The sequence below is a fragment of the Molothrus aeneus genome, chromosome 6 (genome assembly GCF_037042795.1).
Source record: "Molothrus aeneus isolate 106 chromosome 6, BPBGC_Maene_1.0, whole genome shotgun sequence".
Lineage (NCBI taxonomy): Eukaryota > Metazoa > Chordata > Aves > Passeriformes > Icteridae > Molothrus > Molothrus aeneus.
The window spans coordinates 16,253,097-16,280,275 of NC_089651.1; the positions used below are offsets into that span (position 1 = coordinate 16,253,097).

At 51.6% G+C, this 27,179-nt stretch overlaps 2 protein-coding genes across 3 annotated transcripts in view; both read right to left on the reverse strand.

Moving 5' to 3' along the window:
- The window catches only part of LSP1 (lymphocyte specific protein 1), a 48,592-nt gene extending 24,556 nt beyond the window's left edge, over positions 1 to 24,036 (reverse strand). Inside the window, exon 1 of one of the 2 annotated variants that reach the window (XM_066551876.1) lies at positions 23,896 to 24,036. In XM_066551876.1, the coding sequence (XP_066407973.1) occupies positions 23,896 to 23,975 (80 nt within the window). In that variant the 5' untranslated portion in view covers positions 23,976 to 24,036. Of the gene's footprint in view, positions 1 to 12,077; positions 12,218 to 23,895 lie in introns of those variants that run through there. The other variant, XM_066551877.1, reaches the window with a different exon arrangement.
- Positions 24,037 to 24,889: 853 nt separating this feature from the next.
- On the reverse strand, positions 24,890 to 26,223 carry TNNI2 (troponin I2, fast skeletal type). Its single transcript, XM_066552466.1, has 4 exons — positions 26,095 to 26,223; positions 25,607 to 25,696; positions 25,295 to 25,471; positions 24,890 to 24,988 (listed from the first exon to the last, which is right to left on the reverse strand). The coding sequence occupies exons 1-4, from the start codon at positions 26,215 to 26,217 to the stop codon at positions 24,890 to 24,892; spliced, it is 489 nt and encodes a 162-aa protein (XP_066408563.1). The 5' UTR covers positions 26,218 to 26,223.
- Positions 26,224 to 27,179: the final 956 nt, after the last annotated feature.

The following is a 27,179-nucleotide window of genomic DNA, read 5'->3' on the forward strand; positions in this document are numbered from 1 at the left end:
CCTGCCAACCCTGTGGAAAGAAAAACCTGCCCTGGCTTCTCCCAGACATCTCAACTGCTGCACAATAATGCCTCTGTCAACAGAACAGCCTCCTGCATCCCCAAGGAAGTGATAAGGCGGATGCCACATTCCTTCCCTGGTGATAACGCCAGTCCAGGCGCTCCCCACGTGGGATCAGCTCCTGCTCCACTGGCAGCACCAGCTGAGATTCAGGCAGAAAGGGACAGGCCATGGGGCAGCCACCACTCACCCAAAGGACCTGTGATGGCAGCTGGAGCTGGGCAGGTCTGACTGTGGTACACAGGGCTGATGCTGGGACAGATGCCTCCTCACCCCACTCATGTCTGGCTCAGCCAGGTCCAAAGCAGACACAAAAGTTGTTTCCCCTGGCATTTTCAAGCCTGTTTACAGAAAGGACTTCAGGGAGGCACACACATGGGAGCTGGGAAGTTGATCTCCCACCAGCAGCAGGACCCAGACCAACCTGCACTTCCCTACCTCAGGCACATCCTGAGGACCACAGTCCTCTGAGGATGAACCTGCTCAATGGGAGATACAGTGCAACATTATTCAGACTGGAACAAAGAACCGGTGGAAGGGAAAATGAGGGAAAAATCCAAACAGAAATGCCTTAGTTGAGACGTGTTTCAGCCCAGTTTGAGTGAATGAGGGACAGGTTTCAGCTGGCCCCAGGAGTGCCACTCTGCAGCCTGCCCAGCTTTGCCCTCAGTCTGGACTCTGAAGCACATGAGAGGGCCTCACTTCACCATGGGTCTCACCAAAAAGCTGTTTTCTTTTAAAGTTCAGGGCAGATACCTCCCTATCCCAGCAATGGAGGGGGTGGAAAAAGCCCACTGGGATTAATTGATGAAAAACGTAGCCTTTCTAATTACACTGTGAACCTTGTTAGCCTTTCCAGGGAAGACTCACTCAGAGCCTATTTTACTCTGCAGTGTGAGCAGGACTGTTGAGCTTAGCCCCAGCAGCATCCCTTTGCACAGTGGTCCCACCACCACCCTGTCAGGAAGCTGGGGATGACTCCAAATGCCCTCCCAAACTCCCCCTGCCCCGAGGCAGCAAAGCCAGGTTGTGAGCCCAGTGAAGAAAGGTTGCCCATGCCTGCTGTGCCCACAGAGGAGCAGGGAACAAAGCAGACCCCAGGACTAGCCCAAGAGAATGCTCCACTGCAGTGTAGTTACTGCCTGCCTTATTTTGGGTGGGGTCTTTCTGCAAGCACCAAATTCAGCTCTTTCCCTTTATACCCTGTCATCACCCCTTGCCACCTTGGTCTCCATGAGGAACAAAGCAGACCCAGACCCGAGCCTGAGCTCCCCTCCTCCCTTCCCTACTCATCCCACACTCCTATTTATTATTTTTCCTCAGGTTCCCATAGAAACCCTTGTCTGTGGACCTGGCAGGAAGCCACCATGTTGTTGTTGGTTTTTTTTTTTTAATATATAAATGAAGTCATTCATTAAACTCTGCCATGATCTCCCTCCCTTGTGCGACAGCTCCAGATAGTCTCCAATTTGGAAAGGCTCTTAACCCCCTCTGTCCCGTACCGCCCCAGTTACGAGAAGCAAAGTCCACGTTCATGCCAGAAAAAGTTAGATTTTGATTAAAATCTTTCACTCCTTCCTCCAGTTCCTTGGGAAGCTGCTTCAGAGGCGGTGCTCCACCAACACCCCCAGCTTGGCCGGGGTGCTCTGGAGGGGGGGAATCCCTTCTGAACCACATGAGCTTTCCACAGTGTGAGAGCAACACTGGTTGGCAGCCCTCTCCCTTTCCCAGTTGGATGTGACTAACTCTCTCCCCATGACCTCACCGGCTCGCTATTCTGTCCCTGCATCCTTTCCTCTGAGCAGGCTGAGGACAGAGCCGGGGGCGACCGTTCTGGGGAGAAGGATTTTTCTGCAAAAGCAGAGAAATAACTTTCCCAGCTCCCCTTGCCACAGAGCAATGCAGCTTTGCCACAGAGCAATCTCAGCTTCCAGGCTGCCCGCTGCTGTGCTGGGATGTGCCTCAGACACTCTGAGCATCCTGGGGAGGCTGTGATGCTGGGAACACCACCCCTCTGCTCAGCAAAAAGGGCTGAAGATAAAGCCCCCACAGATTCAAAGATACCAGCACACTCCAGCAAACACCTAAACTGAATTTATTTTCAGATTCTGAGCTCTCTGTCATGCTCAAATAGGCTGGTAGGGGAGGGAGGTTTAATAAGTGATGTGTTGGGGTTCAGTAATCACACTGACAAGCAGAGGAAAAAGGATGATTACTTTTGGACTGACCGAGCAGCACAAATATTTGTCTTTAGTGAAAAACAAACAAAACAAAATGAAGCAAAAAAAACACAAGCGAATGAGAAACTAAGCCTTGCCAAAGTCCTTGTGTTTGGGTCAGCTACAGGGGTTTGTTGGACCCCAGACAAAATGTGCCATTTCAATTTGGACAAGCACAAGTGTGAGCAGGGGGTCAGCTGTTAAATTGCCTTTTGAAGCAAAAAGGTGGAAAGATTTAATTTCCAAATGGTTCCATTTACTAAAACGGGGCCATGGTCTCCCATTTGCTCTAATTGTTCACAACCACATTCAGTAACTCAGCGTGCTCAGCCCACAGTGGTATTTCACAACTGTCTTTCCCAATCCTAGAAATAATTACCCAGTGCTTCAGGATCAGGCTGATCCCACGGATCTTCACCTCCAGCCAGCACTGCCCCAGGTTGGTCTCAGGCTGGAGAGGTTTGGGGAAGAAGCAGATTCATAGCTGCCAGTGGGACCAAGAGTTCTCAACTGCATTTCACCCATCACAGGATGGGGAAATGGAAAGCAAGACTTGAAGCTTGAGGAGCTGCAAGATGAGCTACAGCATGCTACACTCCTGAATCCAGCCATCTGCCTTTATAAAATCCCTCCACAGAGGGATTTTCATGCAATGTGAAAGGAAATTCACCCCCTTATACAGACTTTAGTGTGACTGGAGAAGGGAGGAGAAAAGGTAGAGAGACCTCAGAGGCCCCAGCAGCCCAGAGCTGTGGCAAGATTTCCTCCAGCAAGAGCTCATCACAGGGCTGGGTCATTTTTCTTACATGGCCCCTACATCTCTGCCAACAGCTTTTGGACGTCTTGGTTGAGCCAAACACACTTTGTGGAATGGTCTTCTCTCTTCTGAGGACATTCTGCAGGTGTGAGGATGAGCTGAAAGCACCTTGGTTAGCTGTGCCCACAGAGACCCTGCCTGCCAAGCATTTGGGATGCTTAGATTTCTGCTCTGACCCTGCTGCCTGTTTCAGATCCAGCTCCTGACCTCACCTCCCTCCAGACACCCAGCCAAGGGAGGGGCTTTATTTCTGTTTGCACCACAGAACACCTCTTCCTGCAGCACAGCAGCACAGGCACCCACACTCTGCATGCCCTGCTCCACATGGCCACAAACACCCACTCCAGACAAGCCAGCATGGCTGGGAAGGTCACGTTTCCTTTGGGCAATTCCTCACCAGCACTTGAGGAGATTTTAATATTCAGGCAAGGGGAATTTCTGGCAGCAGATGAGCAGTGTTTAAGGGAAACTCTGCAGACTCGAGGAGTCTTTCGCATGGTTGACGGCTCAAAGGAAGCTTGGCTGGCCCAAACCCAACCTTCAGCACTAAAGCTAATTCCAGAAAGGAAAATCAAATGCCTCCCAGAGGCTTTGGGCTTTTGCAGACTTATGCCAGAAAAACTCAGGAACCCTCTACCATCACACTGCAACAACACTGGACATTCCTGTTTCCTGAGCTCACTGGGGTACCAGGCCAGGAGTGTGTTAGCTTTGGTTGCCACCTCTGTTGGGGAGGTTGCCCCCACAAAGCCAGGGCACAAGAAGGAAGAGGTTTTGGGAACAGGATGTAAGAGGAGCCAGGTACAACCCCAGAAGATACATCACCCCATCACCTGTGAAAAACCCAGCATCCAGCACAGCTGGAAATATCCCCTGGGAGCCACGGGGCTGCATGAATTAGAGGAGAACTGGGAAGGGCAGCCATCCCATCTCCCCTCTGTTGAGCTTTGGGAAAGGGACGTGCCAGAACCAATGCAAGGGACCTTCCCCTTCCATGCAATCCACTGCAGCCTGCATTGCCCTGTCACAGTGCCAGATAACACATCAGTGCAGAATATGGCCTAGGACCATCAACAAGTTCATCTGCTGCTGACCAGATCTGCCAGGCTTTATTTCATATTGCATTTATCACACATTTTATAAAGGGCCCTGACTGCTGGCAGGAGATGTGCAGCTCACCCTGTCACACGAAAGGGAAGAGGACACCCTCCAAAGGCTACAACTCCCTCACCCACTTGACCTTCTGCCAACAAATTAATCACTTATTAGAGGCATATAATGGCTCTGTGTGACTGAGTCAAGTATGCTGAAATACACAGATAAAGCCTCCACTCATGTCATTCAGGACCACTGGTGTCAGGCCACCACAGAAGTCGTGGGTTTCCATGCCTTAGGAGTAACGTGGCTGGACAGCAAAGATTACAGCTGGGTCATCATCCCACTGAATAATGAACAGGGGGAGGATAGCAGCACAATACAGGGAGACTGAGAAAAGAAATAAAATCAAGGATTATTATGTCACATCCTGAAGTTTATTTCAGCCTCGCCTCGGGAGAGTTATTCTAGCTCTGAAACAGCAGCGTGTCAGTCAAAGGCAGCCAGAGATACTCCACAAGCCTCTCCCTTCCATACATTCATGTAATTCCTCAGCTGCATTGCTCTGTTCAGAGCCCAGGCTACAGAGTTTGAACAAGAAGGGGGGCAGGGGGAGAGGAAAAAATGCATCTATGTGCTTCACCCTCAGCCTTGTTCTCATACCAAGCTTCCCCACCCCACACGTAGCTGTGCAGTCTTGGCCATGTCTCCCCATTTCTCCTATAAATCACAGGTCACCTCCAGGATGTGAACAGCAGGATAGAGCTGCTTCACACCCAGGAGGGGCCACAGAGCCCATCTCCACCTCCTGCTAGAACTCTGGGGCTGTGGAGAGGCAGCACGTATGGGGTGATAAGGACACACCAAGGCATCTGGAACAGAACATGATACATCCCAAACTTTCATCAAGCAGAAATAGAAGGAAAACCACATTTAGCATCACAGAGACCTATCTCCCTTTTAAAAATAAAAGCAACTCTTCTTTTTTTAAACAGATCTTGGATTTCCTCTGCACAAGCACATCCCTTTTTTGCCCTGAGAAGGATGTGCAGATGTACAGCCACGCATGCATGTGCCACATATAAAACTCTGCCTAGTTTAGCCTTCATTAAATGCCCTGCAAAGATTGACCTGTCACTGTGTCATGACAGGCAGGGAAAGCTCCAGGATGGTAATTTACTGCTTCCACAAGCAAAACAAGACACACTTGAGAAAGCTGGTGGCAAATGGCAGGAGCAAACCCTGGAGGAGGGATGAAAGCAGGGCTGGTCCTTCATCATGAGCTTCATCTGTCCCCTCCTGCCGCTCCCAGGACTGTGGTTCCAACAAGGTGCATGGAATGCTCCATGCTTCCAGACACCATAGGTGATGCACAACCCCTCACAGAGGCACCAGGCAACCAGGGGGAACAACTGTTTCTTTTTATTATTATTATTGATTTTAATCACAGCAGACAGAACCCAAACGAATCACCTCCAAGATGATGAATTGCACCCTCAGGACCGTGGTCCTTAGCACACAGATAGGCTGGTGCAATCATGTATCAGCATCACCGGCCAGGAATTTGGCAGGGGGAGGAAAGGGCTGGAGCCTGAGCACTCCCAGCACTCCACTGCATTCAGTAGGTGTGAGAAATCAGTGCTGGGTACGACCTCGAACCACGGCCCTTTCTCATGGCCTCTCCATCTCAGCCCAAAGGTTCAAGGAATTTGAGGGTTTTTTCTACAAGGCAGGAAGTCTGGCCTCTGTTTTTGCAAGGGAGAAGCATGTCAGAGGAGAAAATAGACTTGCCAAAGAGATGCAGACTGCCTTACCCAGCTTTTGTATTTTATTTTTCTCCTCCTTAAGAGGGAAGCAAGACTCCACAGCCTCCCTGCCTCGGCTACAGTCAGCCAGCATCCTTCTTGACACACTCCTGCTGGAAAACAAGTCTGAGCCTAGAAAGGTGAGCAATTGCCTTATCCCTGCTGCTTCAAGCCAGGATTAAGAGCAGGATTTGTATCAGCATGGTGTTTTTATAGCACAACTGGCTCGGCCCTCCCTTGGCAGCCCCAGGGCGAGGCCGTGTCTGTCCCCAGCAGCAGGAGGGAGTTTGCTGTCTGAGCACAGGCCGTGAGAACGCTGATGCTCCATGCCCTGGGACAGCTGAGATCTCCTCCTTTATGGCCATCACTGAGGAGCTGTGCTGCAGCAGGAACCAGAGCAGCAGCAAGCCCTCGCTCCCTGCTGCGCCAGGGCAGAGCATCTTCATGAGGAAAAAGACTCTGCCCCAACATACTGATCCCAAAATCCTGTGTTTGAGGGCATGGCACCCCAGCTTCTTGCTGAGGCTCTTGGCAACCTCAGTTGCCCTTTGCCCACCATAGAGCTGAGGGATGGTGCTGATGCTATTTGATGCTCCATCAAAAGCGTTAGAATTGGAGCAAGAAGGAGAAATCAAAAAAATCTGGAAGCTGAAAATTAGTTCTTAGACACCATCCCAGCTGGTGTCTCAGGCCTCAGCTTCTCCAACCAGTGCCCTTTCTAGCTGAGCCACACTCAGATACACATGGTGGTCCTTCTCCACACCATCAGAGGATGCCAGTGACCTGTGGCTGCAGCCCTGATGGGCTCAAAGGTTCACTAGAGCTTCCCAAAATTTCCATGGGCTCAAAGTTCAGGCCCTGAACATCCAATTGCTTGAGAGCAGGTAAAAATCTGGGTCAGGCCAGGCTAAAGGCAAACAAAACCCATGCACTGGTTCTGGGAAAGGTCAGTGGTAGGTGGAGTTCTGACAAAACAAACCCCAGGGCTGGAAAAAAATCTGGGAATGGGTCCACAGAGTACTCAGAGGGGACGGATGAGCCACTTCAACTGGAGAGAAAGGATGAGCTGTTATCCTTGGGGTGAAAGCTGAGGGTGGGCACCCACAAGGCACCCAGGGAGGGACCTACCCACCACGCTCTGGCTTAGCCCTTACCCTCACCCTGCCCCACAGCTCAGCTGGGCTGCAAATCCCCAGGCTCCTCCTGGGCTGCAGAATATGGTGGCATCACCCTGCAAGCAGCTGGCACCACAGAAGGCACCCTGGGATGTGGAAATGCCATCAGTCCAGCCCAAAGGGGTCTCCTGGATGCTCCTCCCTGCCAGCAGCCTCTGCTCATGTCTCCCTTTCCATCTGCCCTCCATTTGTGGGGTACACCAAGGTGACCGTCTGTTCTGTCCTGGCCATGCCAACGGGGCACAGAGGGATAAAGAAATGAATGCCACTAATAAAAACATCAAAATAGAGAAGATTCAAGAAGGGAAGCACATAGGCTCCTCATGACACACTGAGGCAGCATTGCAAAGCATGAATCACACCGATGAAGGCCCTGTGTCCCCTGGTGTCCCCATGCAGGTATCCCTCCCTCCTCTTCCCACACAATTGCTCAGCTACTGGCTCGTTCCTACACAGTTCAGTTTCCCCATCTTCCCCTAAAGAGCTGCCCCACTTCTCCACAGCAAGAATTCCTTGCTCCCTACACCTCTCTAGGTGCCAGGGAGTTGAAGCAAAGTGGTGCTGCAGTAGCCCCTGGAGGCGGTAGCTATCTCCCAGGCAACAAACTGTGCCCAGACCATGTCCTGGCATCAACCACACACTCCCCCACCCCACAAAAAAATGTTCTTCCCCTTCAAAGAGCCATCCAGCCCTCCCAAGTGCTTCCAGCTCCTTGTTCCCAGCTCAGCACTCAGGAAGTCAAGACAAAAATACTGGAGTAGCATCTTCCCTGCTGAGACACATCCTGGCAATCTTTGGGAAACATCGAATGCAGGCAGAAAGGAAAGTGTCCTGCAGAGCTGGGCAGAGCCCCCATATCCTGATCAAACTAAATATTACGCTCATGACATGCACCAAAATTCACGTTCAGGGAATTTTAAAGCTACCATAGTGCTGAGGAACTCTGAGAATCACCAAGAGTATTGCTTGGAAATGCAAAAACTTCTTGTAGGGAGAAAGAAGGGGCCCCGCAGCACCTCATGGGTGCCAGGACATGAGTGCTGAAGGTGGCAGTCATCTCATCACATACAGCAGGCCAAAACACAGCACTGTGCAAGATTCATTTCAGATCTCACATTCTGGCTTCCCATGTTAATGACTCCACAGAAGATAAGCAAAAATCTCATCCTACAGAGTAAATAATTAGCTCTATGCTGTGATCAAATTTTCTGACTTGTTTTCTTCCCCTGAGCTTTTTCATCCTCAAGATTCAGCCCCCTTTTCCCACAGGAGTATTTGTACATCAAGCTCCATGGCATTGCAAAGACATACATTTAGAGACACTGGTTTATTTGTTGCTCTGGAGCAGCCATGCTCTGGAGCCCCTGTTCTGGACCAGGTCCCCATTGTGCTGGGAAGGAAAGGGGTCTTGTAGCACGTAAGAACACTGTCCTTTTTCCCCAAGAACAAATCACAGCTCGCTTCCTAATGGTACCCCAGATTCAGCAGTGATAAGCCAGCTGGGTAGCAGCACTGCTGCTCTTGGCTCTTTTATCTGACAAGCCAGATAAAAGAGCCAAGAGCAGCAGGGCTCTCAACTCACATCCATATGCCCACACACTGCACCCCAGGGCAGCACATCCCAGGCAGGCACCCAGAGCCCAGCCATGGGGACACCACTGCAGCAAGGCACCACAGCACCCAGTGGGAGCAGTGTCAACCACGAGGCCCAATAATCCAGTTCCAAGGAGCAGCACAGCTGCTTCACAGAGAGGCTGATTTGTAGGTTAATTAAACAGCCATATTCTTTTGTGAAACTCTTCAGGCTCGATAAATAGAGGGAGAGTAAAATTCCAGCAGGAGAAGATAATGAAGTGAATGAATCGACATGACAGGTGCTGGATCCCTATCTTATTTATAGGAATTCATTAGAAGGATAAGGAGAAAGAGATCATGATAACAAGATAAAGTGGCTCATGTTTGGAGAGGACTTTAAAAAAATACAAAGCCTTGTGGGCGTGTGAGGGATCATCACTGGAAGCGTGCTACAAAGGGAGAAATATTTCCCCAGTGATATCCTGATAGAGAAACTATGCTGGACAAGGGGAGTGCCTGGGCACATGGGCCAAAGCAGGGAAGGTAGATAGCCCTGCAATTGCCCATTCTTCTCATACCTTTCCCAGGTAATTACTCAGCCACTCGTGCTCTGCAGTTGCAAGGCCTCACCCTGGGCTCTTTTCAGCCTCCAACTTTTCAGATGTCAATGGAACAACCCTGCCTGCACCTTCTCAAAACCAGTGAGGAAGAAGGAGGGCTAATTTTTCCAGCCCACCTCCTGGCTGGGCAGAGGTGGAAGATGTTTCCTTGAGTACTGGCTCCGTGCTTCAGCCCCCAGGCGTCTCCAACATGTCCTAGTGATCCCAAGCACACCAAACCATACCAGAGCACCATGTGCACTAAGCCTGTCAGCAGTCAGTGGAAAAGCCATTTAATGCAAATCTGACTCCTGGAACTGATATTTGGGTGATGCTTCACCCATGGGCCCCTCTGTCTGAAATGCTGGGGTTTTGTATCAAGCACAAGGCAGGATGCTTAAAGCATTGGGACTCAGCTCTTCAACCCCAAATGCACAAGACTTACACTGGTTTCAGCTCAGGAACCCTTAACCCAGCTGTTGGGCAGCTGGCAAGCAGCTCCTGTAGCTGAGCAGTGCTCAGAGAAGGTAATTCCCTGGTTATCCCTGCTGCTGCCCTGCAGCAGGAGCAGCCAGGTATATCCTGCCACCACAGTGATCTCCCCAGGGCTCGTGGTTATGGCTCTGAGCTGCTGTTTTCACTGTGTGCTCCAGGTCTCCAAAGCACTTGGACACACCAGAAGGGCCCAGGACCTGCACAGTGTAGCCACTCTGTTGCAGTCACCTTGGGACAGAAAAAAGCAGAGCACAGCAATCTTGACAGCAACATATCTTCAAGACAGGAGCCTCGAGCCATTCACTGAAGGAGCTCCTTCCTTCCTGCAGCCAAGCTGGCAGGACTTGCAGAGCCAGCCCCACAGCTGATCTCAGGAACTCCAGGAGAAAAATACAGCTGCAAAATTGGCTATGGTGTGCATGGAGCAGACCCTGCCTGTTCCACTGCTGAATCCTGTGAACATAAGTGAGGCTTTTTGTGTGCAAACCATGGAAATCCCTCACACCCCGCTCCACTCCTCATCTGTAAGAAGGACTGGAAAACACAGCCACAAAGCTAAACCTCAATCAATTAAGTGTAATAACCCTACTCAGGAAACATGTCACCTTGTAAAAAAGTCCTTGTGAGTCTCTGGGACACAAAAAAGTCCCTTATCCAAAGCAGAGGAACTTGGAAATGTCACTCAGGACAGGAAAACACCCCTGGTTTCGGCTGTGCTGAGGACAGTCCTTTGGACACCCCTTTTCTCTGCATGAAGCACATGTGCTTCCCCTTGCTCCCCCCCATCTGTCACCCTGCAAAATAAATTGCTACCCAGCTGTAAGCAGGCAACTCCCACCCCAGTTCATTTCCCTGGCCCTCCTCAGTACCAGCTGGCCCCAAATCTGAGCTCATCCCTGCCTTCTGCACACCCCAGAGGTTTCCCTGCCCCTCACAAGCTGCTGACAAAGCCCTGCTCTGAAACAGGGATGTGTAACTCAGATCCCATCCCCCTGGGCTGAGACCAGGGAATGGGTCCAACAGGCCAACAAAAGATGAACCGAGAGGAGTCAGCTTCTCCTGCCCGTTTTCCACCCCAGGGGCCTGTGCAACCAGTGGGAGCTTTCCTGCCAACTTCCCTGGGTCCAGAAGGGCAGGAAGCGGCAAGGACTGGATGGGCAGTAGGTGCCCATTTACCTTCCAAGGCAAGAAACTTATTGAGAGATGAGGTTTAGAGGCTGCATTTCCAACCGAGGAGATCCCAACCTGACTGGAAAATGCCTGGTGAAATAAACCCCACCGTGACATCCTCCACCTCTCAGCTGGAGACCAGCACTCACAGTGAGCACAAGGGAGCCAAGAGGCACCCGAGATGCAGAATGTGAGTCCAGCACTGCCTGATCCCACCTCTCACCCATCCATCTACTCAACTAAACATGAAAAGGGGAGAAGTGCCTCTCTTCAGCCCAGTCAGGGCCATCAGCGTGGCACACCACCATCGGCCAGAGATGGGTCCCGGAGACTCATGGAGGGAGGCAGCGATTCCAGCCCCCGGGGAAGAGCCCAGTGACCACATGGCAGGGAATCTCAAAGCCAGCAGACAATGTAGCCGTCCTCCCGGGCTCAGCGCCGGCTGACAAACGGGAAAAGCCCAACTGAGCCATCCACCTCCCTGCCCTGGCAATTATACTCTGAGAGAAAGGTTCAAAGCACTATTGTGATCAATTAAATCGAAAAAAGAGCGGTGTCAGCTCGCAGCCCTGGGAGGATCCAGCCCTGTACTGATCTCTGAATTAAAAACGAGCATCACAGCGTGCACGCCGTACAGTTCCTGCGGGGAAAAAAGGAAAACCCTTTTTTCTAGGCAGAAGCGTTCAGCACTCGGGAGACACAAAAAGCCACGTACTGAGACATGCCTCGCAGGGAGAGGGGAAGCCAGCGGCTCAGGTGAGTGTCACAGTACAGTTGTGCTCAGTTATTTCAGTTGGGAGCTCCTGGAAAAGCCATCAGTAAGTTCAAATCTGCTTTTCTCATACAGCTCTAGGGGAGGAGAGGGAGGGTTATCTATTATCCTCCCTTCCAACGCATGGGATCTGCTGTAAAATCAGGCTAAGGAGGAAATCCCGCCGGTTTAAAGGGACCCGAAGATGGTCGGTCTGGAACACGCTCCCTTTCCCCGCGGCGTCCCCCACCGCGCCCCTGGGCTCGGGCACATCCCGCCGGAGCCGGAGCGGGTCCCCGGGCAGGTGGGCGCTCACCTGATGAGGTTCTGCAGGCCCTGCTTGCTGGAGTTGCGCCTGAGGATCGCGCTGGCCATGGTGGCGGCGGGCAGGGTCCCGCTGCCGCCCCCTCCCCAGCGCCGCGCCGCAGGAGCCGCCCGGCACTGCGCGCTCCGCGGCCCCCTCGCCGCCTTCAGGAAGTTCTGCAGCTGGTTTCCTTTTGTTTCTGCTCGCCCCCCCTGCTCCACACCCCCGGCTTGTCTCCTCCACCTCTACCTCCTCCTCCTCCTCCCCCTCTGCCTCGTGGAAGTGTCACGGGGGAACCTCTGGGGCCGCAGCACAAAGCCCGGCGCTCCCCGCTCCCCTGCCAGGGGGATTCTCTCCTGCCTTTAACTCTGCTCTCCCTCCTTCATCTTCTCCAGCCCCCTCCTCTCCCCCGCCCTTTTTTCTTTTTTTTTTTTCCCCCTTCTGTTTTTTCGCACCTTCACCACTGTTTTTCTGATTACACAAAGCACCTAGGGAGCAGACATCCAGGTTTGCAACTTGCACTCGACGGGCTGTAAATCACTCCTGCTCCGTTCCCAGCAGAAGTCTTGCGTGAAGGTCTCACCTCCAAACAGTCCCTGCACGTCCGAAGGTGAGCCAAGAGTCAGATTAACACGAAAGGGGCTTAGCACTGGGAAATGCCACACCAGAGGAGAATGTTCTCCTGGGATGGAGATAGCAGCAAGATTTTGGGGGAAGCCACAGAGCCTCAGGCAGGCAAGCAGCCTACACCCTGCTTCTGCTCTCAAACATTGCCCCTCACCGAGTCAGCAGGTCGCCCGTGCCTCAGCTTTCCCAGCCATCACATTGGGAAAGAGGCAAAAAAATTGGCTAAATCTGGCTTGCCTCCATGAAACACTGGTATTTCAGGAGATAAAAGAAGTGCAAGATTGTTTGATGAAGGACTAAGATTGTCACCTGCTAAAACAAATTGCCCATCTGCCACACATTCAGATGGTTGTTCTTCATGCTGCCTCCTCATGGGAGTAGTCTTGGGAGGAAAAAACAGAAAGTCTTTCTCCCTGAACTGCATCTCCTGGTCCACGTGTGCTTTTTTGGGTGAAAAGAGAACCTCTAGTATGCCAAACCAACAGATGCCTGGACTTGTACCTAGCAAGTTCCAGCCCTGCCTTATACTTGCACATTATGGTGCTCATGGCATGGCCTGCCCATGTTCCCCAAGGAAAGTGGGAATGTTCCTCTGGCTGTCTGCAAAATGGGAGCAGTTATGATGGAACCACTCTGCTGAGACCCCCACCTTCCTTCTGCTTTCCGTCCCTCTCATCTCATTTACACGTTTCCTTTCGATTTCTCCTGCAGAAATGTTTCTTGATGCTTGGTAAGCTGAAATGGGGAAGTTGCCCATGAAATACACCGAGAAATCTCAATTAAAAAAAGGAAGTACCTACCCTCCCTTCCACTGTCTCTTAATTTCAAAACAGCTTGGTTTTTTTCCCCTGCAGGTATTTAGTAAGCATCACCTAAGTGATTATGAACAACAAAATCCACAAAGCTCAGACATCGATGCTGGCCTCACTCTGTGGGCTGCTCAGATGGTATCACACTGCATATTTTTCTTTATAAATTCAGTGAGACGATGTAAGAGATCCACCACCAAAGATCTCATGCTAAAAAAAAGCTTGTCCCAGCCCTGCAAGTGCTTCCAGGAGTAATTAGGTTTAAGCATGTGAGCATTCCTATTGACTTCACCACAATTGGCCAGAGTTGAAATGAAGTGTACACCTACAGGGTTTTCATTTTGGAGAGAATCAGCCCAAACCTGCCACTGACTCCCATGGTCCAAGCCAGGCAAGGAGGAACTTAAGGGAGTCCTGGCAGGCAGAGGTGTAGCTCAGCAGCCATGGGCCAGCAGCAACTGGGGGTTGAATGAAATCACTGCAAGCATTCTTCATTCAGGCAGAGATGCCAGACAATCCTCAGGGAGCCGAGGAGGGGTGAGGAGGAATGCAGCCACTGTCACCAGGAGAAGGCAGGAGCCTCATGGAGGTAACAGCACACTGCTACCTATGGGAGGTGAAAGTCTCTGTGGAAATGGGCAGAGGAAAAGCTGGTAATTCCCCCAGCAAGAGAGCCTTGGCTCCACACTGGGTTTGACTCCCAGAGGATGCCAGCATGAGCTCCTTGTCTTGAAAGCACTTGGCAGACTTCCACCCTAGTTCCAGGACTGGCTGCCTCTCAGAGATGGGGCTTTCAATGAACAGGGCTGACAGAAACCATGCTTGGATGATGAAATGCAGGACTGGGGAGAGGTCACGACATAAGCTCTTACGGGTCTAAGGTGCTAAGATAATTTGGAAACACCAGAAGTGAGGCAGTGAGGAAGGGGGTCCTTAACTGCAACAGGCAGCAGGCTGAGCTCTGTGTTGCTCCCAGGGAGAGAAATTCCTGGTACTGAACTCTGCCTGGAAAAATATTTCAAGGTGGCTGGGCCACTTGACCTCTGGAGAAGGTTTCCTGCCCTTCTCCTGGCTTTCATCTTTGAGAAAGATATTAAATATGACAAGAAAGTTTTCATCCTTCCTCCAGCATCAGCGGGGTCCTGCAGGACCACAGGGAGAGCAGGGCAGGACCCACAGCTTGCAAGAAGGGGAATGGACAGAGTCACTATCCCCATCTCTGTGGGGTAGGGAGCATTTAAACCCACTACTCAAAAGCACAAAGGACATGCCCACAGAGAAAGAGCAGTGCAGGAGAGATGCCACACCACTGCCTTGGAGTGCAGAGGCACCTTGGGCCCCCTCTCCTCTCCTGCCCCTCACTGCCACGTGCATCGCTGTGAGTCACACCATGTGTCCAGCAGCAGTAAGGTCAGCATCAGTCCCACAGCTGCTTGGATCCTTTCACAGAAACACACAGAAACAACCCCCCTGCTCCCACCAGGAAGTGGGTAGGAGTACAGTGGACACAGGAAGAAAAAAAGAAAAAAAAAATAATTCATCTGTTATTTTTTGGCACAGTTTAAGCTGGGAGAACCATCATAAATCTCTGCAGCAAAACACCAGCCCAGTAGAGGAACTGGAGCAGCCAGGAGCACATTGTGTGGCACTGGAGTTCCCCCAAGCTCTTCCCAGCAGCAGGGAAGGCAGAGAAGGTGAAATGCTGTGAGAGAGAGTGGGTCTGCCTCCATCCCTGTGGGAAGGAGGGCTGGAGTCCCAGAGAGATAGGGCTGCACCAGTTCCCGTTAATTACACAATCCTTCTGCTATGTAGCACTAGTTGCAAAATCAGTTGAAGGCTCACACATGGTCAAGGGAAAGAAAAAAAAAGAAACAAAAATACCCTATTCCTGCTAAATACAGTTCAAGCATTTCTCTCCAATACTGCTGGGATGTCAGCCACTGCCAGCACCAAAGCACAGTCACTGCAAGGGCCAGTCCTTCACAAGGACTCCATCTGCCAGCATGGTTCCCAGAGGTGCATGCCTGCACGGCAGTGGTGGGATCCCACCCCAGAAGATGTTCTCACAGGGACAGCCTCACATCTTCAGCAAGGACTAAGAGCCCTATCTCAGACCCTGTGCCTCCACCAGCAGCCCCTAGGACAATGGAATAGATGGGGGGTGGTCTCTGGTTTTCCTTTTAAACGATGCATCTTTCCCTCACCTCTCCCCCTGTCCTGACATCCCAGCAGCCTCTCCTCACCAGGCACATGCATCCACCACTTGGAAACCAGCCTGGCAGGCATCAGCATTTGCCCAGCTCCTCCCCAGGAGCCCCAGTTCAGGGGAAAGGGCACCCCACTGGTACCTCAGCTGCACAGATGGTGTGGTTTACATGTTGGCCTGCAGGGTAGGGTTTGCCCACCTCACTTTCACCCAACTCCCACTCAACTCAGTCCACCTTACTCTGCCAGCACTCACTTTCAGGCAGCCAAATACAGAGACCAAGACAGGCAAACAAGAGATAATCCTGAGGAGACAGCAGGACCAGCAGCCAAAAGCAGCACATTGTCTCCTTCCCCCCAGAGCAGCTCTTTACAAGCACCACAGAGTGCTGCCAGGAGGGCAGGGCGCCCCACCTCTGCAATTAGCTCAGGGTGCAGGGCAAGGAGTCCAGTCCCAGTGGTGCTCCCCTGCAAACCTTCCTCTGTCCTGGCATGAGTCAGGAGAGGATATTCCCAAGGCAATGCACGACCCCATGGGGGTTCAGAGAGGGGGTGCTGTAGGCAAGAGCCAGCTCTGTTGGCTCAGAGTTGTTGCCAGGCCGATGTGCTCAGAGGAGCACCATGAGAAACATGTATAATTGTGGGTCTAAACAGCCAACAAACACTGTGTCATACTAAGTCTGAAATATTTGGCATGGGATCAGTGATGACTTTCTTCCTCTGATATCCAAAGAGGCAGAAATGAGAGGGAATCAGAAACTGGATCTAGAAGGAGCATTCTTCTTCCTCTACCCCACTGCCACCTCTGGCCCTCACACAGAATGGAAAATGGGCACTCCCTGGGGAACCTAAGGGGTGCATCCATAAACCTAAGATCACTAGGTTCCATCCATAAACCTAAGATCACTAGGTTCCATCATGGAGTTTGCTTCATTTATCAGTGAGAGGGGAAGATGCAAGTTCACAAGCCTTGTAAGAGAAGATGCTTTTGCCCCAGGGGTGATACACACAAGGACAAAGGATGGATTTAAAAAACAGGGGAAGGAGAGAAGCATTACCAGGGCAGCCCAGCACAGTTACAGGACATCTGGGCTCCTGTTGCACCAAGGGCTGGGCAAACAGCACGAGACCACCTGAGGCACTGCAGTGAGCCACCATCCAGGTTTCCCAGAGCAGGGCCAAGGCCAAGAGACTGAGCCAAGCCCTGGAGGAGTGCAGCTGGTCCAGCATGTCGAGCCAGCGCCATTACTGATACTGTGCACTGCTATCTATATAATATGTTAAATCAACAAAGCCATTGGGAAAGAGACAGGAAGACAAAACAATGGCTGCAGATAAGACACTCCCATCCCACACAGGAGGGTCATTACAGGACAAGAGGAGAACTGCTGGCCCCGAGGAGGCAGGCTCCATCTCTTAGCGATGCTTGTCTACCACAAGGCCAAGAAGCAGGACAAAGGACTCCAGCCAGGATGGATAAGATACAGGCAGCTGCTGCCAAGAGGTTGTCTTCCCCCAGCAGACACTGTAGGAAAAATCTTCAAAAGGCCTTTTTATAGCATCACATTGCTTTGTCACGAGTCTCTGCTCACCAAGGTTTGGAAAGCTGCTGAATGAATTTGAATTTTGAATCTCTCTTTAAAATAAATGGAGTGGTCTTTGCTTTCATTAGGTGGATTAGATGCACACTGGGCAGCTGGAGACACCTTCAGACACCTCCCAGGCTGGCTATAAGAGGTGCACTACCAGTAACAGAGGAACCACCTTCCTTCAGCAGGTGGCACCTGTGTGACACGTTTGAGCAGCGCCCAAAGCCGTGCAGCAGGGTTTGTGGATGGGCCTGTAGGTGAGTTCCACTGCAAGAGTGCAGCCCTGTGTCCAGCCATGCTGCTCAGCTGACCACACAGCTTTCAAGGAGTAAAATACAGCTTCTGCCCAATATAAACTTATTAGCTCATCTGCAGCTGGCTCCAGGCTCTGGTGCAGCACTGTGCTGTGCAACACCAGCAGTTTTAGCAACCATTAATCTCCGCTTTACGCTGCTGGGCTGTCACTCCAGCTGGGGTTAGGGGACACTAAATGGGTAAGAAGGAACTCCCAAGCACCATCAGACAGTTCATGCATCCCTCACTTCAAGTTGCTCCTTGTCCCAGGGAAAGGCATCTAAGATCAGCTTGCCCATATCCATCCATGCTTCCCTCGCTAAGCTGGGCAAAAGACAGGAGCTGTTTGGAAAGGGCTCCCAAAAGCATCATCATGTATTCAGAGAGCTTGAGGACACATGGCTCCATCAAGGGGGAATAGTCATTAATGCTCCAAAGTGAGGCCCAAAGAAAAGCTGAGAGGAGCCTTTCTGCACAAAGGGCAGCTAATGCTGTATGCAGGAAGATGGCAACTGGAGTGCAGAAGCAGCAGGAGACAAATGCCACCCCCAGGAAGAGGTGCCACCAGAGCAGGGGTGCACAGCCTGTGTATCACAGTAGTCTGCCCTTCAAGACAGCTCAGCTTGGGCACAATGCTGCCAGCTCCTGGTATGGGAAGCTATGTGACACCTGCAAGGAGGCACTTATTTCAAAAGGAAATTATTATTGTCATCAATTTTACTGGGAGAGAACTCTGCCCCTCCTAAATAGCTGGCAGCCGTGATTGTTTGAGGTCTGTCAATAATTCAGAATTTGTCAATGCTAATGGCTCCAAAGCAAGCTTGCACTGGAAAGGAAACTGCTTCTGCAGCAGAAAAGCACAAGCATGCACAAGCACAGAAGAAGAGATCATATTTTCCAAGCTATCTGGCAAGGACTAGATAAAAGGCACTGCACAAACTGTCTAGTCAGCTGCAGCAAGCAACAGATACCTAGAGCTGGGAGAGAGGCTTCCTTGGTAATGCAGAATGAATCCCTAACAAAAAAAAAAAAAAAAAAAAAAAAAAAAAAAAAAAAAATCTCTTTTCAAAATGAGCACTTAAGCAAAAGAACCAAAGAGCTCCAGCTGATGCAAACTGGCAGAGCTTTCTCTATGGCAGGCACAGGGATGGTGCTGACATACACTGGCAAAAGCATTTGGGCCTACGTGTCTGCTCAATAGCAGGAGAAATCCAAATGAACTGAGCTCCAGCTAATCTGAGTCTTGCACTTCTCAGATCAATTGCTTGCAGATTGCCCCAAGTTTTCAGACTGGATGGAAGTCACCAATTAAGCCAACAGAAGTCCACTGACTGCCATTCCCATTCATTAATAAATCCAGCTGGGTTTGCTCCTGCATCTTCCTCTTTATCCATGTATTTCTTGGACAGTTACCAGATGCACCAGGCTGCTGGGCACCACCACAGCTCATGTGAGACAGGCTGAACCCAAGTAGCTCCTGGGTTTGACACTCCGACATGGGACTGAATATGGAGCTCTGCTGCCAGCCCCAGCAGCCCATCCCAGGAGGGACTTGCTTAAAGTAGCCAATAACAGAAGATGTTTTGTCCTGCCTTGCTGCCAGCTCTCCTGCAGGGGATGGGGGCTGCAGGAGTGGAGCCCCCAGAAAGGCACTGGAGACCTGCCCGTGAGAAAGACAACTCTGAGTGCCAAAACCTGGGATTAAGACACTTCAAAGGCTGCCTCACACATCTGGTGTGTGTTAGGATGGATGCACTGGCAAGGAAAACATCCATGGGCTCCAAGTGGGGCTGGTTAACTCACTCATGCCTGAGCCTCTGTGGAACATGGGGACAGGCTGAGGACTGCGAGACACCTGGCCAGGAGAGCTGGACTCAAGTCTCACTAGTGGCCTGTGCTTCCTAGCTGATTCTGGGAAATCAGGGAGTGATTCAGGTGCCTGAACACAACTGTCAATTGTGGGATGCCTTGGGTTACTTAAGAGAGCTGCCAAGATGTCACACAGGTCCGGTAGGATACCACCTCTTCTGGGTACCAAACCCACAGTGGGCAAGTTCTGCATCAGGGCAACCCTTCCCCTTCCTGAGCATCTCAACCTCAGCTGTCTGGCCTTGCAGCAGAGATAACCTGTCCTCTATCCCTGAGGCAGTAGCCACAGAACACCCACCATGGTGACACCCTGACCTTGGCTGGGCACCATGGGTGCTCCTCTAGCACTGATAATACCAAACTCATGTCATGCAGGACAGCTGCTTTCCCAGAGTGTGCAGCACCTCCTAGGACATGTTTTTTGCCCCATACCAGATGGCCATGATCCAGAACACGACCTGGGTAAAGAGGCCTGAGCCCCTATCACACACCCCTGTGTCTTCCTTTCATTGATCCCCAAGGCTTCTCCTCACGAAAGGTTTTGGAACAGAACCACACCATGAAGATCCATTCCCCGTGCATTTGGCCTCAAAGGATGCCAAAGCACCCCGTCAGTAATCCCAAAGACAGCCTGATCAGGAGTTTATTGGACTCATAAAGAGAAGAGGAACTGCAGCTACAGGAGGTCCAGGCTGCTGTGCAGGCTGGGGGAGCAGAGCCCTCCCTCAGCTGTTCCAGGTGAGCAGGCACCGTCCTTCCCAGGCAGGTGTGCAAAGTGCCCAGGAGAGCAGCAGGGGGAGGATGCAGTGAGAGCCCCAAATCCTTGTGGTGTTCCCTCTGAGCCCCTGAGCACCACTGCAGGTTTGCAGTCACTCACAGCCAGATTACACTCTCAGGAGCCTGGTGGTCATGCCAATGCCTCCTGGAGCCTGAGCAACAACCTTGTTTGGGTCAGGATTCTCACCCCCCTCAAAGAAAAAGCTGTTCCCAACAAAAACATGACACTGAGGAGGTCTTGGAGCACCTCCTGGCCAGGTGGTCTGTCCAGATGTGAGTCAGTGTCCTGACAGAGGCAGCAGCCAGGCTGGATGAGTGCCTAGCTGGGATCAAGCCCAGCTCTGAAGAGAGCACCAGGGCAGCAAGGAGTCAGCTCAGCCCCCAGGCAGACCCCACAGCTGGGCATGTGGGTCACAGGGTGACAGATGCAAAGGGGGATGCAGGCAGAGCATCAGTCAGGGCTGGATTAGCAAGGTCGGTGAAGGTCAGAGCAGAGGGGCCCAGGATCCCCAGGACATACCAAGGTTAAGCACTTCCCTGCTGCACAGCCAGCCCTTCCAGTTATCACAGGCTTTTCAGATTTGGGGAAAAGCCCTAAACCCTCTGAAGTAAGTTCACCTTACAAAATCCAGGGGCAAGGGATTCCCACCAGCTTCAGAGCCAGACTTCACACCAAGAGTTTTTAAAAAGCCAGCCTTTCAGCCAGCAGAGAGTGTTCTGTAGTTTAAAAAGAAAAGTGCAATTCAAATGAAGGCTGCTGGGCAATCCCCTGCTTTAACACACACTCCTCCAAACCCATAGCTTTACATAGCAAAATAAGCCTGGAGGCAAGGCGAGGCAAGCCAGCCTTAATTTATTTTTTTTCCTCAAGGAGAAAAGGACAGTGAAGGCACCTGATACCTCCTATAATTAGAGACAGTTCTTTATCCCTAATGCCACTACCAGACCACCTATATCCAATTTGGAAACCAGAAGTATAACCCAGCTTCATTAAATAATCCATCTGGTCCTCCCCTGTTAATTTCCCTACTATTTTTCCACTTTAATGAGCCCAGCTGGGTCAAACTGTGACCAGGTCCTCCTCAGCAGGGATCAGCCATCCCTCCATTCCACCCCCAAGGAATCTGGTGCACCGAGGAGTCCAAAAACTCTCCAAGTATCAGTTTTCCCAAACAACTTCCTTCCAACCATGGGTATACTTAGCAACAGCAGTCATTTCAGCAAAGACTGAGACTCCTCCAAGGATCTGGAGAATTCAAGACAGCTGGGGATGGACGTGGCAAAGAAAAGCCTGGGGCTTGCTGGCACAGCAGAGCCTCTCCCCAGGCAGTGACCATACATGGGCTGCCTGCCCTGCAGCTCACAGGGAGGGAAACCCCAGGAGGACAGAGACAGGGCAATTTGGGAAAAGCCAAATCCAATCTGCCTTCCAGGTGCAGATATCCTGCAGAGCACAGCCCAGGGGACGTGCCCAGCCATGGGTGTAGGAACTGAAGGCAGGAGTCACCTGAAGCCTCCAGAGATCTACAGAGAGCTCTAAGTAGCAGACCCTGTGCATGCTGGGCTCCCAACCTCTCCCCATCAAGGCAGGACAACCCAAGCAGCCACTTCTCCAGAGCTCCCCCCAGCTTCTCACTTGTTGGGGAAGGCTCACACCACAGCAGTTTCCCATATAGCAATTCCAGTTCATGGAAGAGAGCATAACCGTGGTCTGGTTTAAGCAGAGTTACACCAGCATCAGCAGGACTTTACCAGTATGTCCCAATTTGTATCAGAAACAGAGTAGGTAGGCTGTGTTCAAATTAATATTTCTGGGCCATTTTCTAATGCATGCTCCTATATACACTGGGCATAGTTAAATAGACAATGAACATTGTCTACAGAAACACAGCACCAATATTTTTCTCCTGACATCTCCCACTGTGCATTATACCCAGGAGCCTTGGGATTTACTTTCCTGGCAGCTCCATCACAAGATTGGTTGCTCTGACATCCATCATGCTTTAGGCTGTCCTTAGAGCTTTGTCCTGCCTCCATCCATCCATGGGTCAGCTTGAAAAGAGCTTTTTCATCAAGGAGAGGAGATCAGGGAGATAAGCTAGCCACAGGGTGAGAAAAGGTAGACCCAAACAGCAAATAAACACTTCCTTCCTCCATTTTGGGAGTGGAAATCACCAGAGTCTAGCAAGCGTTTAAACAGTACAAGGAAAAGCAAGAGAAGTTTAGAGGTGCAGATGAAACTATTATACAAATTGTAAGGGAAAGTAATTCTTCATATTTTTGAAACAAAGAGGAACTCGTTTCTGCTCACTATTTTTGCCCTCAATTTTCATATTTCATTAAGATTCTAAAATACAGCTCGAGAGGAAAGGATGTGCCACCCTGCTGTCAGCGTTCACGCTCTTTTTAAACAAGGCTGTAAGGGTCTGTGTGCCACAGAACAGACTCCTCCAAACAGCCTTTTATTTAGCTGAAACTCCAGCAGGAAACAGAAAAGGGAACAAGCTGACCCAGCCCCACCAGCAGACCCCAGTGATGGCCCTGCATGCACCAAAGTAGCTGCACTCACTGCAGCAAGAGGGGAGCAGGAAGGTTTGCTTGCCTTGGGCCACACACAGCACCTGCTCCTTGCTGCTGCAAGGTGAGCTGAGCCTGCAGCACAGGCACAGCCAGGAGCAGTGCTGGGAATCACATCGATCCTGGTGCTGAGGAAACCCCTGTGCTCCCCCAGCAGCCAAGGCTTCCCCTTTGTTTCAGCAGCCAGTCATGTACAGAGCTTTCCAGCACCTTTTGAAGCTTCCAGTCAAATCTTCAGCCCAGGCTAATTGCTGTCAGGTGTCAGCCGAAGCACTTACTGCAGCCACTGATGACAGGAGATGACACACCTTTCTCCTCTCATTGTCACTCAAGGGGCTTTTTTTCCCTTCAACATTAGCTGTGCCAGCTCTCAGAAGCCTTGGGGAGAAATGCTAATGTGAGCTTTGAAGCTGGAGGTGAAAAATCAGGCAACCTCCTAAGCTCCCGGGATGCTCAGCCTGAATCTAGTCCAAATCTGAGCACTTCTGGGTGATGCACTTTGGCCAAGCTTATCTATCTGCAGATGTGGTCAGCCCTCATGGAAAGCTGTCTGTATTCAAATGAAGAGACCCCATATTTTGCAGTCTCTGCTGATAAAGCAATAAAGCAGAGCAGAGGCACAGGGAGATATATAATTTTACAGCAGCCAGCCTGAAACATTGCCAGGTTAATTCGGCTGGATACATAGGGGATGCAGCAAGAAATCAGATGTGCCCAGCAAGGAGAGAAGGCAGCTGATCACATTAGAGAGGTCTTAGATATGGGGCTGATTTCAGCAGCAGAGCAGCTCCAGGTCATCAGACCTCTCTCTTGAGCTTTCCTGCTTCTGGAGCTGGGGTTCCCACTCCATCAACCCCTTCCCAAGGGCTTTGAAGTTCAAAGGGGATGAGACCTTTAGGAAATCTAAGTCTCATCCTAGCTGGAGAAGCTTGCCAAAAGCCTGATGGAACATCTGACCTATTCCAGCCTCGTGGGTCATCATTGTTCTGGCTGCACATCCTCCTTTCCCTCTGTGCCCCCCCAGCTCCCCAGCTTCCCAGCATCCTGGGACTGGAAGGCAGCCGTGGTGTCCCCAAGCCTCACCTCTCGTTCTCCTCAGGGGATTCATCTCCCACTTGGGTCACTCCTTCTGCACCCTCCTGGCACCCCTCCGAGTCTGACATCTTCTCCCCTGGTTGGCACAGCAGCCCCACAGACAGCTCCAGCACCAGGGTGCTGCCACTGTTTCGCTTTTCCTGTGCTCAGCAGAAGTGAGCTGTGCCGGAAACTTCATGGGCTGAGGGTTTGGGGGGATGGGAGAGGGCAGAAGGAAGGTGAATTTGGAGCTTTGTTTTGTTCTCTTTTAAAAACCACTGAGACTGATTTAAGATTTTACTTGTCGGCAGCTAAAAATTTTGGAAATCCTGAGCTAACCCAAAAGAAAAGTGGGCAGAATGGACATCCCCACCATGGCAGGGAAAGGAGTGACCCACTGTCCCCCCCAGCTCCCCATGCCACTCTGGTGACAGCCATCATCTCTAAACCACAGCACCCTACCCTGTACCAGTCCCAGGGTGCTGCTGCAGGTGCTGCCAAGGTTCTCCTGACTTTGCACCTCTCAAATCCCACCGGGGCCAAAGGGTCTGCTTCTGCCCTGCACATGCCACCCCTCTCCCCCCTTCTCAGCTCCTCCCCACAGCTTCCTGCTGATCATCATGGGCTGAAGTTCTGCAACACCTCCTGGGGTGTCTCTTTGTCTCTTCACCACTGGGGAAAGGCATGAGCACCTGCAGCTTTGGACAGGGACCGACAGCAGAGAGGTCCCCCACGTCCTCAGCACAGCCCCTGCCAAAGCCTCCCCATCCCCACCAGGACTGCCACAGTGAGGGAGTCCCTGCTGGCACCGTGGCATGAATCAGGGTCTGGCCACCCAGGCAGGCAACACCCACCTCTCCCACCAAAGCTTTATTTACATCACTGCTGCCATGATGCAGCTCTTCGCATAACTAGAGAGAAATGGCACCCAGTCAGTGCCCCTGAGCCAAGCAGGGCAGTGGGGACAGCAGGGAGAGGAGGACAGCTGTGGAGACACAGGTGCTTAGGACTCGCCAGCCTCAAACATCTTCTTTCTACCCTCCATGCCAGACTTCTCCTCAATGTTCTTCCTCCAGTCACCGACATCACGCAGATCCTTCTCCTGGGGGAGGGATGGTTGCATAGGTGTGAATGGTGCCGTGGTAAGAACCCACCCAGCCCCACACCAGCCCACCCATGGAAACCCCCATGTCAGCTAGAGGAGCCCAGTTCCACCCATGCTACACATCTTTTTAAACTGCACCCTCCTGTTTCAACATCATGGGTGCCAAAAGAGGGAAACGCTGAGCAGGAAGAAGAACCTTATGGAGAAAGAGTCGTTCTCAACCCTGTCTGTCTTACAGTGAGGTGTGAGCCCTGAAGGGTGGGGGCAACTCCTATTAGGGAAAAAAGGGAAAGGGAAGGATACCTTCTCAGTGTCCTCCTTCTTCACTTGTTTCAGGTTGGCTCGGAGGTCCATGCAGACCTTGTGCTTGGAGCCCAGCAGGGCGCGCAGCATGGCGTCAGCCGACATGCGCACCCTGCGCAGCGGCGGCCGCTTGAACTTGCCACGCAGGTCAAAGAGTTTCTGGCTCAAGTCTTCCAGCTGGGGGGGATGAAATATGGGGGGGTAGAAAGAGAGAGGGGGGTATGGGTTTAATGAGATGGACCCGAGCAGTGCAGGGAGGCATGAGGAACAGGCTGCAGACTCCCCAGAAGGATGGCTCCAGAGGAAACTCACCTCCTTTGTAGTCTTCTGTAGCTTCACCTCTGTGTCATACCTCTCCTCATCCACTGACTCTATCTTGGCATGAAGCTTTTTGCACAGCTCCTGGGAAGAAAGCAAAGAGGGATGTTGACTGCTAGGACCCTCCACACATGATTCCTCTCTCCTGACCACTCTGGCTCTGAAAGCCCTCAGTCCAGAAGGCTAGATGGGATTGAGGTGAAGAGGGGCTTGTCAGCCAGCTCCTAATCTCCATGCTACTGGCTGCACAGAAATGCTGCCTCAACAAATAATTTAAAACACATATTTCCTGCCAGCCAGACCCCTTTTGTTTGCAGAGAGACACCACCTGCATCTCAAGCCAGCTGCATGTTCATCTGGCTCCAGGGTAACACAGGGGGAGGAGAGGATCAAGATGGGAAGGCCAGTCTAGATCCACCAGGCTGACTGATGGAGTCAAATATTTTCTGCTCCAGCACTGAAAGGGTTAAAGAAGCCTGTACCTGAAGTTCCTGCATGGATCCTGGGAGCGAGAGAGGAGGGCAATGTTCTGCCAGGTAGTTTTGCTTCTCCACTTCTTTAGCAGCTGCTTCCTTTTCTATTTCAGTGACAGCAAGCTGGAGCATAGCACTCTGGAAGGCAGCAGGAGAAGCGTCAGTGCAGGGTGGAAGCAAAGAAGGAGAGTAGGGGGTCATCAGGGGAGTGGGAGTCCTGATGGAGAGGGGAGTTCCCCTAAATCCCACCATTTTCAAGCAAGGGATAAGGTAGAGACCCAGTAAGGAGTGGGGTGGGAGGCCCCTACACTGTACATCATGGCCTCTTCTAGCAGGGAGAGTGCTGAGAGCTGCTGGCTTGGGATGGGAGGTGGGAAGGCTGGGACACACATCCCAGAGCCAAGGCAGTGCCACCCACGTACCTTCAGGTGCTGCCGGCGGGCAGTGGCTGCCCTCCTCTTTTTCTGCAAGTGGAACAAAAGACAAAAGAATGTTATCAGGTGCCCATTCCCCTTTCCATTGCCCTCCCCCATGCAATGCCACAGTCCACCAAGGACCTGCAGCCCTGCCAGGGAGATGGCTCCATCTCGACACACAGTTTGTCCCCAAACCAGCAGCACTCAAGGAAGAGGCTCCCTGCTGAATCCAGCTTTGCCAACCTCAGGTAGCTAAAACCCACAAAGTCCCAGAGAAAGAGATAACAAGGGTGATGAACTTGGAAATATATGTATAAAATATGGTGTCCAACTTGGCTTCTTGGGACTTTTAGCCTTTTCTCTAATTTCCTCTTCACTCAGATGTGTTTTACTTTATGCTCAAGCTAATTACCCCATGTCCCTGGGCACTCAGGAGCTGTGGGATGTCTTTCTGAGCAGTCCAGGGCATGTGTCCTTCTGACACTCTGGTGACAAGGACAGCCAGGCAGGTGAAAACATGAAGGCTCAGTAATTTCTTGGAGCTGGAAAGACCAAGAGATGCTGAAGCAGAGGTTCATCACAGCTGGAGGGCAGACCTGACCACAGGCTGCCCTTCTGTCCTTGCCATGCTGGACCAGCAGCCACAGGACTCCAATTTATAAAAAAACCCACAACTTC

What these genes read in the sequence shown, in the direction of transcription:
- TNNI2 (XM_066552466.1), bottom strand. Translation starts at nt 26,217, where the DNA reads ATGCTCCAGCTTGCTGTCACTGAAATAGAAAAGGAAGCAGCTGCTAAA. An exon ending in TACAGAAGACTACAAAGGAG is followed by an intron (nt 25,472 to 25,606) that starts GTGAGTTTCCTC and finishes CATCCCCCCCAG; the next exon opens with CTGGAAGACTTGAGCCAGAA. An exon ending in AGAAGGAGGACACTGAGAAG is followed by an intron (nt 24,989 to 25,294) that starts GTATCCTTCCCT and finishes TCCCTCCCCCAG; the next exon opens with GAGAAGGATCTGCGTGATGT.